The sequence below is a fragment of the Parasteatoda tepidariorum genome, chromosome 10, assembly GCF_982258835.1.
Source record: "Parasteatoda tepidariorum strain Cologne lab strain chromosome 10, Ptep-v5.0, whole genome shotgun sequence".
Lineage (NCBI taxonomy): Eukaryota > Metazoa > Arthropoda > Arachnida > Araneae > Theridiidae > Parasteatoda > Parasteatoda tepidariorum.
The window spans coordinates 35183886-35199626 of NC_141764.1; the positions used below are offsets into that span (position 1 = coordinate 35183886).

The following is a 15741-nucleotide window of genomic DNA, read 5'->3' on the forward strand; positions in this document are numbered from 1 at the left end:
ATCGGATCATTAGAACGAAAGTTATTCAGGGTGATATCTTTTTTTTTTTGCGGACTGTACCTAAGTTTGTAGCGAGCAAACCATATAAGATTGCGTAGTAATTTTCGGGAGTTGGCGAGAGCTAGCGAGCAGGGGGCGCAGCCCACTAGTTTGTATATATTATTTGTTTTTACATGTCTGTATTTATTTTGTATATATTTTTGTTATCTCTTATTATCTGTCTTTTTTTTCTTGATAAATGTTATTTGGATATTATTTAGCATTCATTTTCAAAATTATCAAAGCACTACACATTAGTTTTCAGAATCAGAATTTTCATCAAAAATACTTAACTGTCATTAAATACAATCACTTAAATTTTTGACTGAAAATAATTTTATTTTCTTCTTTATTAATCTAGTTAATTGTCTTAAAATACATTTTACTTGTATGTACATTGATTTTAAATTATATTTCTATATATCAAAAGTAAAAGTATATATAATTTCAATTTTTATTTTAATTTCAATATTAAATATTTCATTTGATTCTTAAGAATTTAAAATAAAAGAAAGAAAGCGTTATAAATCAATACCAAAAGCTTTTGTTGAATTAAATTTCGTTAAACTCACATGTCTCAATTCCATTCAATGTTCGCTAATAAAAGTTACGAAGAATCATTGTAGTCCAACGAAAGCATTAAAGCAAAACTTAATGTAATTGATCAATGTTAGTCAGGTTTGGATAGTGATAATTTGCAAATTTCATTAAGAGAATCTATTTTTAAATCGTCTCTGAGGTATTTTTCTATTAGCTCTTGGAAGAGTAGAACTGACTTGTTAACGCCATTATGGCTATTATTCTTTAATGCCTTTTATTTTTTTTTTCATTAGAAAATTGCATTATCTTAGCCTAGGAATAAATTTGTGAAATAACAAAACGTTTTATTCTGAATAACTTTCGATCTAAAAATCGAAAAATTCTGAACTAAGATACAATATTCCTAATATAGCGAAAGATATTTTATATAATAGTGAAGATGATAATTTAAGTTTCAAAACGGCACACAAACATGACAAGTACGATAAATTTGGAACCGTTTTAAACAATTTTAGTACTATTTTAATATGTTTTATCTCGCTTTTAGAACAAATTATTATAAACAAAAAATTCTCTGCATTTATTAATAAAATTCACTCATTCGAGAATGAAATCTTATAAAAAAATAAATAAACAAATAAATAAAAATTAATAACAATTTTTTTTTTTAAATTTTTCCATTTTAATAAGATGATGATATCGTATGCGGCAAAGATACCATTTTAATAATTTCAATCTTAGTATTTGACCATTAAAAATTACACCTTTTTATACATTCTAAAATGTATGCTTTACAATGCTTTACAAAACTGTAAAAAATACTTTCACCATAAACTTATTTTAGAGTAAATAGGTGCAAACCACTTTGGGAAAATCCTCAAAATTAAAAAATAATATTTAGAGGTTCACATTTTTAATATGTTTTCTAATTAAACCAACACTTATCAGCTATTCTGACATAAAGAAGGATCTTAATAGAAATCTGTCCAATTCTGCCCCATTTAAACAAATTTATTAAACATTTCTCAATATAATATTTATTTATTTATTATATGTGCTTGCAAAAAAAAACTTTAATTCTAAATAATGAAAAATATTGAGAAAGAATATCTTTTGGCGAAAATATGCCAATTTTGTAGCTACCCTTTTAAACTGATTTTAGGAAAAAAAGGTACCGGAAAAAAAGGTCCCGGCAAAAAAGGTACCTGTGTAGGGAAAATTCTGTAGGGGAAAATATTTTAAATGAGAAGATTGGATTGAAGCGCTTTTTGCTGTTCCGTGCATGTTTTTTTGCGTGTCGCGCGTGTTCAAAGAGCTTTTTATCCAACTTTTGTTTCTTATTTATGCATTTATTCTTAAAAAGTTAATTAAATATGAAAATGTTCAATAAAATTGTTTATTTATTTTCTAAGATCATGATTCTACCGGGAATCTTGGCTCTTATCTATTGAAAAAGTGTTATCAGGCTACATGAAACTTTTAGGGGAGGGGGAGTAAAATTAATGTGTTTCGCTTATAACGCTTCTAATAGAAATTTTTTGACAGGTGTCATTTTCTTTCATTTTTCGCTTTTTTTTATTTTGTAATAAGTTGTAATAAGCAATTGATAACATAGCACAGAACCGTTTCAGTTAACCAATGGCATGTTTGGGAATCGGTTTATGCATTGACGGTCTTACTTGACCCACTGTTTGCCACCTCTTGTTTACAATATTGGGGAAAAAAATGAAGTTTAGAAAAAGTTTTTGATTTAAATTTTTTTTAAAGTTTTTGATTTATTAAAACATATTATCCCCTAACTATTGAATTTATAATTTAAACCCTAAAATATGACAAAATTATAATTTATCTAAAAAGATATTGCAATAAACAAGGCAGAGCATTCTATATCCACTATCTGGTTAATGTTTAAATATCATTTGCTATCGAATTCGAGAGCATATTTTTCTTTTTTATATTTTGGGTTTTAAAAACTTCAATTTTCGGTGCCATTTCTCTCAAAGATTTTTTCTCTGTTAGTGACTTTTTATTTTCATTATTTTAGTGAATAAATCTAAAAATTATTTTCGATTATTTTTTAAAATTTGTTAAAAATTATAAATATTTGGAATGTCTTAATTGCTTTTAAAAGGCTACTAATGTTCAATTACGTAGTCTTATAAAAGTGAACTCAACCCAGAAGACAAAGAGAACTCCTAGATCAAGCATTGGGAGAAATTTGCCTTCGTGGGGACTTTTCAATGGAACTTAAAAGCATGTGCGTTACATATAGTGTAAACCACGAAAACCATCCACGGTTAGACTGACGGCAAGAGAACTCTAACCCATAATCTGTCTTCCACAGAGGATATTTTACATTAGTACTGTGATCTGTGCGAACTGAGTGCATCTTCATATTGACCCGCCGGCTCTGGCATTCGAACCCGGTGCGGCTCCTGAGCATTTGATTGGTGGTAATGGTGGTGTTATTCGCTTATTTCTCTCCTTAAATAGATAATAATTCTTATTTATTTAATTGGCAATAAGAACAACTTAAAAAATTGTCTAAACAGTAACAGCTATCATTTTAATTACTTTACATCTTTAGTAATTAATTTACTAATTAAAGCGTAAAAGGTTATTTAACGTTGCATTACAACGTAGTATTATAATTAAGGAATTTTTTTTCACATTTATTTACATTCACAATTAACATTTATTCACTGTACTATATTTGAGAGCAAATTAGAATCAAAATGCTGGAAACTTATCAGAAGCAAACCTTATTGAATATTTTTAGCAGGATTTCATTGATTTAATCATGATTTAAGTCAGCTGGTTTTTTTAAAAATATCATTGTTTCGTATTGAATCGAATGTTATTTTAATACTTAAATATATATTAGTCATTTAATGTATATATGTATTATAATATCTGGTCTTTTACATATTTTAATTTGTAAGTATGAAATTTCCAGAAAAAAAGAAACCATTCATTAAAGTAGGATTGCTTTTTTAATAAGTAAATAAAAAAAATTAGTATGCTTGATTTTTTTTTTCATGTAGTTTTCTTTATTTTTTTATGATTCATTTATATTCAATTTCCAATTAGTTTGAACAAAAATTGTGCATCCATTATGCATTTGCTAGAAAGTAATTTATAATACAGTAATATTGCCTGAAATATGTGATTATTTTTATTACATTTTCATTGAATTTAAATTATTTTAATATTTATAAAGTTGAATTAAATAAGATGTGTTTTATAAGTAGATCAGTTTTTTTAATTTAAAATAAAATATATCACAAACCTTTTATGACGTAGTTGACAACTTTTTTAACTATTCCTCTAAAAACTTCAGCTTAGACGTATATGGAGAACTTTGTTTCTGCTTACAACAATATATTTATAAACATCATTTTTTATGACATTATTTTTTGAAAACACAAGAAAATTAAAAAATAACTTGATTGGAATACATTAGAGGAAAATTTTTTATTTTCTTGTAAAATAATGACGATTTCGATGTTTAAAATATACAAATTCACAAATATACAATATACAAAAACATAAATGACATAATAATGAATAAATATGAAACTGCAAAAAAGGTATTACATATCATCGGTAAAATATCTTATAAATTTTTTTAAATGGTATGTCTTTTAGATGTTAAAGAAAATTAAAAACTTACATTTAGGAATATTTAAATATAAAATTTGCTTTATTTGAAACTGCCATGTAGTATCATTTTTAGCTATTCAAAAAAATTATAAACTAAAGTAATGAATACAGATTTTAATATGAAATTGGAAATGAATGAAAATTTTGTATGTTGACAATTTTGAGTTTTTAGGGGTTTTAAATTTAGTTAGTTTTTAAATTTACATGTTTTTCTTTCTTAGATTATTAGCTATTGAACTTAAAAATTCTGGGATGTATAGATTTTGGTTTAAAAACTTAACGCAAAGTGTTTTCAACCTTTTTTGAAGAGTTTCATAGCTCCTCTTTTTTCTATGTGCGATATGGCTGTCTTATAGATCTCGCCTAAAAGTTTCTCCCCTACCTGAATGATTGATGAGGTGGGCGGAGGAGCTCTATTGAAAAACCGCACCTGTGCCCGTAGATGATTACTCGCCAAATCTTTATGATGCCAATGACGATAAAGGGTTTCAAATGGAAAACCAATTTCCCTCCGTTTTGAGAGACATAGTTGATTAATTCTTCCTTTAGTGGGAGAGTGAAACTTGCGAAATTTTTCGGATGCTCAAGGGATTTTTAGGGATTTGAGTTAAAACATTACACGACATTTCCGAGTGTTTTTTTATGGGTACCGTTCAAATGACAAGGGGGGGGGGTACTCTGATGCTAACTTTTTGAAGATTATCTATACATATCGTGTGTCTTCGTGCATTTTTTATACTTAAATTTGAAGGGCATACTGCATTGCATTATCCGATTGAAAATGCTGGGAATAATCAAACTGTAGCATTTGCTTTTTTATTTTTTTTTGAAACCTCAAAATGATAGTAAAAAATAATCAGTATACCACAATGATAGTTATTTATGGAATTCAAGTGAAGATGCTACCGTTCATAAAAAGGTGCTTTATGAATAGTAACATGATATTACCATAAAAGATGCTTTATGATTAAAATTTTCTTACTATGTAATATTCAAAAAACTCATAAACATTAAAAGACTCGATTAAAAAATTTTTTTTACAAAATAATAAAAAAAGAGCTAATAGTGGCACTTCAGTTTTATAAAGTAATGCTTTCAATTTTTTTTTTTTTAATGAATGCTTTTGTTGCTGTTGATTCATTTGTCGTCGTCGTAAAGTGTAGGCGAAAAATTACAAAGGTAGCATATTAATAATCTTTTGACGTAGATTGGAGAGTGGTGTCCGTTTTAAATTTTTATTTTCCTGACACTAATTATAAGCAAAAATATATTTAGGTATTTTTTAACTTTAAAAAATACTCGAACAGTTACTAAAAATTTGTTTAGATTATCAGGAAAAAACTTGTGCATTTTTTTAAAAGCGTTATTCGAAAGTTTTTTTTATAAAATTGTATCAATAATTCCTACTCAAAAGTACATCAATAATTAATTTTGTAATTTCAATAATGAATAATTGTTTTTCTTAATTTAACTCTAAATAAGTGCACATTTGAAGATTGGTTGGAAGCGTCATGTTTAGAAAATTTTAATGCAGGAAAAACAACGGTGTTTCATTTTGTACTGCGCAATCATAAATTATAAAATGCTAAATATAATATTTTCACTTATTTTGACTTAAATTATTCTAAAATAATGAGAAAAATTTAAAAATTCCTGTTAAAAAATTAACAATTTAAAATATTGTAGTGTAAAATAAGTGAAAGAGTAAGAGTGAATCAGTACAGGAATAAAAAGTATTAAAAATTAACAAAACAAAAAAAATTTCTTTTATGAGCACCTGTTATATTGGGTATGGGTTGATAAGGAGTTGAATTTCCAGTTTTGTTTGTAAAAGAGGGAAGAGATAACACCACTATCTTTATAACTTTTTAAGGTAGGCTCCAAGATTTACATGCAAACAAAACGGCTCAGTTTGAGTATGTCGAATCAATTCGAGGTGGTAAATTGGTTTTATTTAGAATAAGGATGAAACACAGAACGAAAATCTATTACAAGTGTATTTCAGATGATTGTAAAGCTTCCTTAATTCTAGAAAATGATCATACAGTAAATCATAAAGCTCAGCATACCCATGCGCCTGATAAGGGTAAAATTGTAAGAAAAAGTTTTTACAATGAACTGAAAAAAAGATGTAGCCCATAGTGCAGCTCTAGTGCGACGTAAATGAACAACAACAGCGAAACCCATGAGTATTCCCCGATAGGCCATTATTTTTTTAATCATTCAATGAAAGTCGTCAAGCCAAATTTACCAAATATTCTAAACTTAAAGGGAAAAAAAAATATTGATTATCCTATGTGAAATGGAATTAATAGTAGTTTACATATTCTTCAAATTATTGATTATACAAGTCAATCAGATAAAAATTCAAAAATTGAAACAAATTACAGTTTGTGCATACATTTAAGACTATTTTTAATGCTCACGAACCTTTACGAATATTTTGCGCATTAGAATATTTTGTGCACTAGAATAATCTCTAAATATCTCTCAATAGATAAAAGTTAAATTTTAAAAAAAAAAATTCAGAAATTATTAATTTTTGAGGTCTTTTAAACCTTTAGGATGGACACTTTGTCAGTGATCGTTTGATTATAGTCTATCAAAATTAATTTGGTGTGACTTTAAAATATTCTCACAGATAGGAATGATTTACTGTGGATTATTGATAGACGCTCTACTTCCACATGTTTGTGAGAGTAATTATTTAACAGAGAATACAACTATTGAGTAACAATAATACATACTGCCCTACAATGATGGGCGAGAAACTTTCAGATTTTGACATTTTCATTAATTTCTCAAGAAATACTAAGAAGATTATTTTATAACTTTAGAGATACTTAAGTCATTCGTAGGGTTTAATTTAGCAATAAAAATTTAGTCGTCCAAGGGCCACCTTGGTATTTATTTATTTGTCATTAAATTTAATATGGTAGACAAATTTAAAAAAAATTGAACTTTACAATTGTACATTTTCTTATAGTACACATGAAAAATTAACAAAATAATATTAATAGAATTAGTAGTATAATATCAATAAAATTATCACTCAAGTAACGCAAAGTTCTTAAAGGCCTTTCACACAAAAATTAGTTCTGAAATTAAGAGTTTCCTTGTCTTCTGAGTTGGCTTCCTTGATAAAATAGCAATCACATGGTATATCTTTTCCCTAATCTACATGATGATTAGTTTGGAGTGGAGTGAATTATTAAACCGCATTTAACAATGTTGTGCTTAATAATAATAAATAAAATTGTAGTAAAAATATTTTGTTAATACCATTAAAGACTATTGAATGATTTCTCAGTTCTGACATGATTCCTCAGTATTGAACATGAATTTAATTTAGTTCTTTAGATCGCAAGTCTGTATCACGGCTTGAATATAAATACATAGAAATAATTTCAATCATTATCCCATAAAATCTTGAAAAAAATGTATTATTTCTAATTGGGTATAATATAAAAAAAAGACAACTACTTCCACTTAGTAGGAATAACATTTACCATGACGCAATGCTAAATTCTATGCCACTATCCACATAAATGCCACTATCCACATAAATCAGTTATTAATCAAAAATCGAATATCAATTACTTTTCTTTATAATGCAACAAAATCTGGCTAGCAGCTATTTAAACGATCAAACACTTCGCTTATTTATTTGGGGCTTGAAGTTAAGCTCGCAGAAAATGCCGTTCATGGGTTAAATTTAGTAGGAATAACACAACCTGTGACGTAGGCTATAGTATACCCAATTATGTTTTTACGGTGCAGTTACTATATTATGTTAAATTCTTATATGTGTTGCATTTTCAAACCTCATTCATACAGACGATAAATTTTATGGTTTAAAATTATTAATCATAATAGTAATAACATTATGATCGATTTCATTAAATTTAATTGACGTAATAATTGTACTCAATAAAAAATTAGATTTGAACTACAATTAAAAAAATTCTTAAAGATTTCAAATATTTATTTAATGCGATTGTTAATAACGACTTCCAATGCTTAGAAAAAAAATTTCTGATAATTGAAATTTTATAGTTTATTTAAAATTGCTGAAAGACTACATAAATCTATTTCACTTCGCTAGACAAGATAAGCTATTCATGAAATGGTGGTAAGTCAAGGTCAAGCTTCTTTCATTCTTAGAAAATTTTCCCTCTGATAGCTAAGACTTTTCCCTCTCATGACTAAGACTTCGATTACACACTTACGGACAGGAAAAATCCTTCTTCATACCAGGAGAAATAATAACCTTGTTATAAGAAAAGCGCCAAGAGAAATAAACTATATCATGCCAAGAAAGTATTAAGCCAAGCCCGTTCTAGGGGGGCTTTTTAACGCACCTGAAAGCAATTATCCTTATCTTGACAGCTTAACTTTGGGCGAGGTCTACAATGAACCGCGATATGCACTCCAGCTTTGATTTGCTGGAAACTGAAATACAAAGAATGGCTGAAACATTCTTAGAAAAAGGTTGAAAGGGTTGTTAGAGTGAAACCCCCTCTTATTCTTGTAGGTGTATTCAAGAAACCTCAAGGACATCCATTTGCAGTACACTAATGTACACATACGTCAAAGTAATTGCTATCTTCAGAAATTTACAAGATTAATGAAATGCACTGATTCTAGCAGTAGACTCACAAAAAAGTACATAAACATCTTTCCTTTTTTATAACACCAATTTCCTTTTGTTTGCAAAAATTTTAATATAGCCACAAATGCTTGTTTTTTGGTAAAGGCACACTTCAGTGCATCTAACATGATTCAATCTGTAACCTACCTTATTGAATTTGATAATCATTGATTTATAATGTATATTATTCACTTTGTTAAAATGATATTTGTTTTAGACCAGGGGTTTCCAACTGGCAGCCCGGGGGCCGCATCCGGCCCGCGAAGCCTTTTTTTGTGGCCCGCGGACTAAACTTTACTAGTTGTCATTTTTTTGCGGACAATTTTCGTAAAGAATCAATATGGGTTTAAAATGCTTTTCTCGTTAATAAAAACCTAATTTCTTCGTATCTGTGAAATTTAACATACCAATTGTGCAAAAAAAATTAATTTCTCAGGTTTTACACCCAGGAAAATATTTATTCAAATGCAAAAATAATCATGTATGTAGCTCTATTTTATTTCATTTCTATTTGTATTTTGTTAATATAATTTAGCATGTGCGTATCAGAAATTTTCTCGAAGAAATTATCCGATTTAACTTTTTGAGACCACTCATTTTGGACGAAAATATTTGCGCACACATTTGTAAATTTTAAATGTAAATATCTATTCTCTGGTGATTGCAGCAGACAAACCTCAATTTTGTCATTGAACATTTTGTGTGCTACTATGTAAGTTTTAATAAAAACCTAAGTTATTGTAGCCCGAATTTTTATTATTTATTTAATATTTTTAAAAATATTATTAATAAGAATTAAATATTTCTAAAAATCTACTTCTTATTTTAATTTGTAATTCAATACTTTTGTTTTGTACAACTTATTAAAAATCAGACAATAATATTTAATGTTCTTTCAAAAATGAAAAAGTGCTTCATAAAATTTTGATAAAGTTGTGGCCCCACCATTTGATTTGAATTTTTAATTGTGGTCCGCGGCCTCATGTAAGTTGGAAACCCCTGTTTTAGACCATTATAGCAGAATCGTCCTTTTAAAAACATTTCTCTGATAATGAAAGTGCATAGAGAAAGTGATTTTTTATTAAAAAATGTAGTTTCATGAATGCTGTTTTTAAAAAGAATTAAAAATAAAACCGTCTTTAATGAAATAAAAAAAAAATATTTAAAACTGAATAAAAATAGACGTAACAGAACAGAAATGTCTATTATTTATTACTATTTCTTAACAGAAATAATAATAAATAATAGATTTTAAACAAAGCGAAATTTACTTATATATTTCCTAAAAATAGCTGAGAAATGTGTTACAGGCTATTTAATGTAATTTATCAGCGCAAAATAACGCGTGTTTGAATAAGTTCTTTGAAATAAATTTTTTTTTTATGCCGAAGTCTTAAATTAAATCTTAACCGTGTTAAAATGAAATGTATTAACAAAAAAATATTCTTAATAAAATACAGTATTAAAATAATCCCTTAAAAAACTACCTATCTGGTAAAAGACTCCTCATTTTACCAAAATAAATGAATCATAACTGCTAAAATAGGGTGAAAACAATTTTGCAGAGAATTGTATCTCCACTAATTACTTAAAAACTGACATATGTTTTAAAAAAATCCTTGTTTAATTAAGAAAAGAAATATATTTAACAAGAAAATGTCTAGTTTAAGAAACTCCTTCTTAGAAATGAAAAAAAATTTCTTGCATCAAATCCCTCCTCCTCCTACTTGCACTAATTAACGAATCTGAATCAAAATTATGAAACGGCAAGAAAACTATTCATAACGTTAGCGTCGTGTCAACTACTTCTATAAACTATTAGTTAAATAAAGAATAACACACATTCTGTAACAGAAACAACAAAATTTTAAATAGTCTTTTTATCATATAAAGGAAGGGGAAAAAAGTAACATTGTGCTTAAATGTTCTTTCTCCTTTACCTCAATTAGCAAAACTAAATATCAATTAATATGAACTTAAAATATTTCCATGACACCAACCATCCGAATCGGAATTTTCGACAATAAAATAAGTTAATAGAGATAAACGTATCTCTTATAAGAAATAAAAAACCTATAAATAAATAAATAAAAGACGAAACCTCTTATAACAATTTAAAATCTTATAAAAAGAAAGAAAAAATGCATCCGACACAAAAGTCCTCCTACCTTCCTCAATCGGCTAATATGAATATCTATACCCTCTTTACAATTTATCATTTAAAATAAAAAAATAACATCTTTTACATTAAACATATTAAAATGCATCTTCCCCTTAGAAAAATAAAATAAATAAATAAATTAAATACATCCAGCTTCTAAGAAAAGAAATACCGTGACTCTAATTAAAAAAGAGCAATACTTTCCTTTCTCCACAATTAAAGAATAAACATCCAACACAGAAATCCACCCACCTTCCTTAATCGGCTCATATAAATATCAGCACCCTTTTCAAAAAATATCATTTAAAATGAAAAAAAAAATAGCATATTTTATATTAAATCTTGCCCTAAAAAAATAAAATAAATAGAGAAATTAAACATACCCAGCTTATAAAAAAAAGAAATACCGCTACTCTAATTAAAAGGCACCAATTGTTCAATCTAAAATGAATTCCTGTTTTCAATATGAATTGTGGAAAATGTTCCACTTACCTTTAGACCGCCAATTTGATGATTCATTAACCTTTATTGGTTTTAATTACAAATAGATGAAGATGAATTTACATGAAATGGTAAATGATGATTATAAAGTGATGAAAATATTGAGTTAGGTATTAGCGCTGCATGGCGCTTCTCTAGTTACATTACATCTACTTCTACTGTTTTTAAGTTTTTGAAAAAATAAAAAGTTAATACTTCTGATGCGCCAGTGGCGCCATCTGGGGGTAGTTTTCTGGGATGACATCTGGGGATGAGGGCTCGTTACATCCTCCCACCTTGAGTTTTGGACGACAAATGTCATGACGAAACTCAATTAGTCAATTCAAGTCTATAAAGTTTTCGACATGGTCGTAAGTATGATCCATGCCGAGTTTTTACGCGCACCACTCTTATTTTTCCATCTTTGCCGGGGTAAAGAGCTTCTATTTTGCCCAAAAGCCAATTGATGCGTTTGTGGTTATCGTCTCCTACGAGAACGATTTCTCCTTCTTTAACTTGAGAGTCTTTCTTTTTACGGGCAAAATCCTTAAGTTGTCCTAAGTATTCGATTCGGAAACGTTTTCGTAAGTCCTCTCGAATTTTTTGACGATAGGCAAATCGTTTTTTCATCCTGGTGGCATCAATTAGATCAATATCTGGTACTCCAGATTCTTTAAGTTCGTGCAAAAACATGGCAGGTGTTAACGGTATCAGGTCCTCTAGATCTTCTGAGATGTACGTAAGTGGTCTGGAATTTATGATGCTTTCAACATCACAAATGACTGTGTATAGCTCTTCATAGAGAAGGTTTGCTCTTCCAAGGGCTTTCCGTAAAATTGATTTTAGCATTCCAATCATTCTTTCAAAAAATCCACCCCACCAGGGTGCAGAGGGAGGATTGAACTTCCAGTGAATCTTTTTCGAAGTAGCAAACTCTTTTAGTTTTTCGAAGTCTACTGATTTCAGATCTGCAGCCGCGCGAGTCAGATTTGTGCCGTTGTCAGAGAAAACCGTTGCGGGTCTTCCTCGTCGTGCTATAAACCTTCTAAATGCCAACAGAAAGCTATCCGTGGAAAGTGAAGTTACTAACTCAACATGAATGGCTCGGAAAACCGCACAGGTGAACAGCACGATCCAACTCTTGCTTCCATCCTTCAAAAAGAGTGGTCCGCACAAATCCACTCCAATGACCTCAAAAATCAATGCTTCTCGTACACGATCTTCTGGTAGAGGACCACTTAGCACTTCTGTAGGACGAGCGCTGAATCTTTTGCAAATGACACATTTTTTAATCACTCGTTGAACAGTTTTTCTGCATCTGAGGATCCAATATTGTTCTCTTAGAACTGACATTACAATTTGAGTTCCGGCATGATTTAGTTCTTTGTGTTTATCAAGTATAAGGCAGTGAGTGACATTATGGTCAGATGGTAGAACAATAGGATACTTAAATGTTCTCAAATCCTTCCTCATGGCTATTCTTGTTCTAACTCGTATAAGGCCTGCATCATCCGTTATAGTTTGTAACGAAGCATAGCAAGGCTTGGTTTCTTCTGCTAGGCATCTGTTCTGCACGTACTTTAAAATGACTATTTCAGCGTCTTTCATTTCTTCAATAGTCAGCTGTTTCTCGAAGTTTCGTTCATCCACAGCACTCTTGATGTTTCGATAAAATCTGTAAATCCAAGCAGTTACCTTTATCATTTTTCGATATGATGTTAAAGTATCATATAACGGAATTTGTCCTTTGAATAAATTTGTTGAAGTCACTACCGTTTTTCTTCTTTCAGAGTTGATAATATCCAAATCTGGATCGATAATATCTTTTGGCCAGAGCTGTGGTGGATCTTTCAACCATATAGGGCCCTCCCACCATTTAGATTGCTTAAGATGCTCTGCAGAACATCCTCGTGAGGGAAGATCAGCTGGATTAAGAGTTCCGGGAACATAATTCCATTCTTCTGGCAAACTGAGAGATCTGATTTCTTGGACTCTGTTGTAAACAAAAGGGGCCCAATTTTCATTCCTTTTTATCCAAAAGAGGGCATTTACTGAATCTGACCAGAAAAATGTTGGAATATTTTCAAGTCTTATGTCTGATTTAACTCCATGTGCCAGTCTAGCTCCAATTGTACAGGATAAAAGTTCAAGTCTGGGTATTGTGACGGGTTTTAGAGGAGCTACTCGAGATCGAGCTTGAATGAGCTGACATGATGTCGAGTCTTCGTTTTGGCTTCTCAGGAATATGCATGTAGCATAAGCTACCTTGCTCGCATCACAAAAAATATGTAAACTTAAATTTCTCGAACCTTCAGGCTTGTCCAAGAGACACCTCGGAATGGTTATATCTTTCAATTGACTTAGTTGTTTTTGCCATTTTTCAAACGTTTTTCTAATAGAAGATGGTAATTCTGCATCCCAAGTGCATTTTAGCTTCCAGCACTCCTGAAGCATGATCTTCGGTATTAATGTTACTGGACATGTGTAACCAATTGGGTCGAATACTTTGTGAACTTCAGACAGAATTTTTCTTTTGGTTAAAGTCTCAGAGGCCTGCGATGTTTCCTTTAAGTCCAAAGTCAATGAATCAGTACTTAATTTCCAAATCAGTCCCAAAACTGGTACTTTTCTTTCTTCTTTAGGGATGGCTACTTCTTGTGAATTTAGGATACTATGCTCCCACCCTCTTAGATCGAATTGAGCTCTCTTCAATATATACTGCGATTCAGTCATAAATTTGTGCAAATGTTCTCTATCTTCAACACTGGTTAAGCAATTATCTACATAAAATGATTCTTTTAATTTAACTGCAGTTTCCAGCATTGATTCTGGCGCTTTCTTCAAATGGTACCGTAGAGTGGCTCCTAATAAATATGGACTGCAAGTCAAGCCAAACACCACTCTTCTATGTTGGTAAATTTTGATCTTCGAAAGGTCTCCATTTTCACACCATAGAAATCTTAGGAAAGGTCTATCAGCTTCACTCAGTTGGATCTGTAAGAAAGCTTTTCGAATATCTGCAATGACTCCAATCTTATTTAATCTAAATCTGTTGATCACTGAAGGAATGAGCTCCACAAGATTAGGTCCTTTTTCAAGACAATTATTGATAGAGGGGAAATTTTTTACTTTTGTCGAACCATCAAAAACAGGTCTGATCTTGGTAGTAGAATTTTCTTTTATCACTGCTCGGTGGGGCAAAAAATGTTCATTGGTGGCAGTATCGTCTGGGTCAACCTCTTCGATAATTCCCTCTTGCAACCATTCTTTAAATACCGCTTCATAATCTTCTAATATTTCTGATTTCTTTAAGGACTCAACGCAGTTCTTCAATCTTCTTTCAGCAACACTACTATAATTAGGCAAAGTAGGGTGATTTAAGATCCATGGAAGGCTCACTTCATATCTCCCATCTTCAAGTACCTTAATGTTGCGATTAAAATGGTCTTCGGTAGCTTTTGCAATTTCTTCTCTTGATTCTTTTTCACCAGGGTCTAATATTCCTAACGTATCTAGTTTCCAGAGATCCGAAATTTTAGCCTGAGCCACATGAAGGGACAAAACTATGTTGGTACTATTACTGTTTTCGGGATCACGAGTTTTACCCATAAGTGTCCAACCTAATCGCGTTTCGAAAGCAACTAAATTTTCTGAAACCGATTTAATAATACCTGTGAAAAGTTTACCGCAAACGTCGGCTCCGATAAGTAAATCAATTTCTTTAGTTTCTGAATTCGACCCTTCCATGTTTTTATAATCGCAAAATTTAATTCCTAACTTATTCGCTTCTTTTATCCACGAGCCGTCTCTTATTTTAGGAATTTCTGTACAAATTTTTTCCTGATCATAAACTTCAAAGTTACAAAAATAATCCCGATTTAAATCGCTCAAAAAAATTCTGTATTTATTATGCTGATTAGTTCTTTGTAATCCACCGAAAAGACTATGATTTAAGTTTTCTTGCCCTATTGGTTTGTAACCTATTTTATTTATTGTTTCTTTTAAAAGATACGACTTTTGGGACCCCGTGTCTATCAATCCGCGTATAATTATTTCTTTTTGTCCGTTTATTAAGCGAATTGTTAACGTTTGCATTAATACTTCCGGATTACAAGTTTCATTCGATAAAACCGTACTTTCCACTTTACTATCTGTTTTCTTTTCCGGACACATAAATGTATAATGACGTCTAAAACAAACATCGCAT

The 15741-nt window shown here is 30.1% G+C and overlaps 1 protein-coding gene across 1 annotated transcript; it reads right to left on the bottom strand.

Moving 5' to 3' along the window:
• Positions 1-11864: 11864 nt before the first annotated feature.
• LOC147802499 (uncharacterized) lies at positions 11865-15281 on the bottom strand. The gene has a single exon (XM_087152733.1). The coding sequence runs from the start codon at positions 15279-15281 to the stop codon at positions 11865-11867; it is 3417 nt and encodes a 1138-aa protein (XP_087008859.1).
• Between the last annotated feature and the right edge of the window lie 460 nt (positions 15282-15741).

Excerpts from the sequence above, each read along its gene's own strand:
- LOC147802499 (XM_087152733.1), bottom strand. The coding sequence starts at position 15,281 with ATGGAAGGGTCGAATTCAGAAACTAAAGAAATTGATTTACTTATCGGA.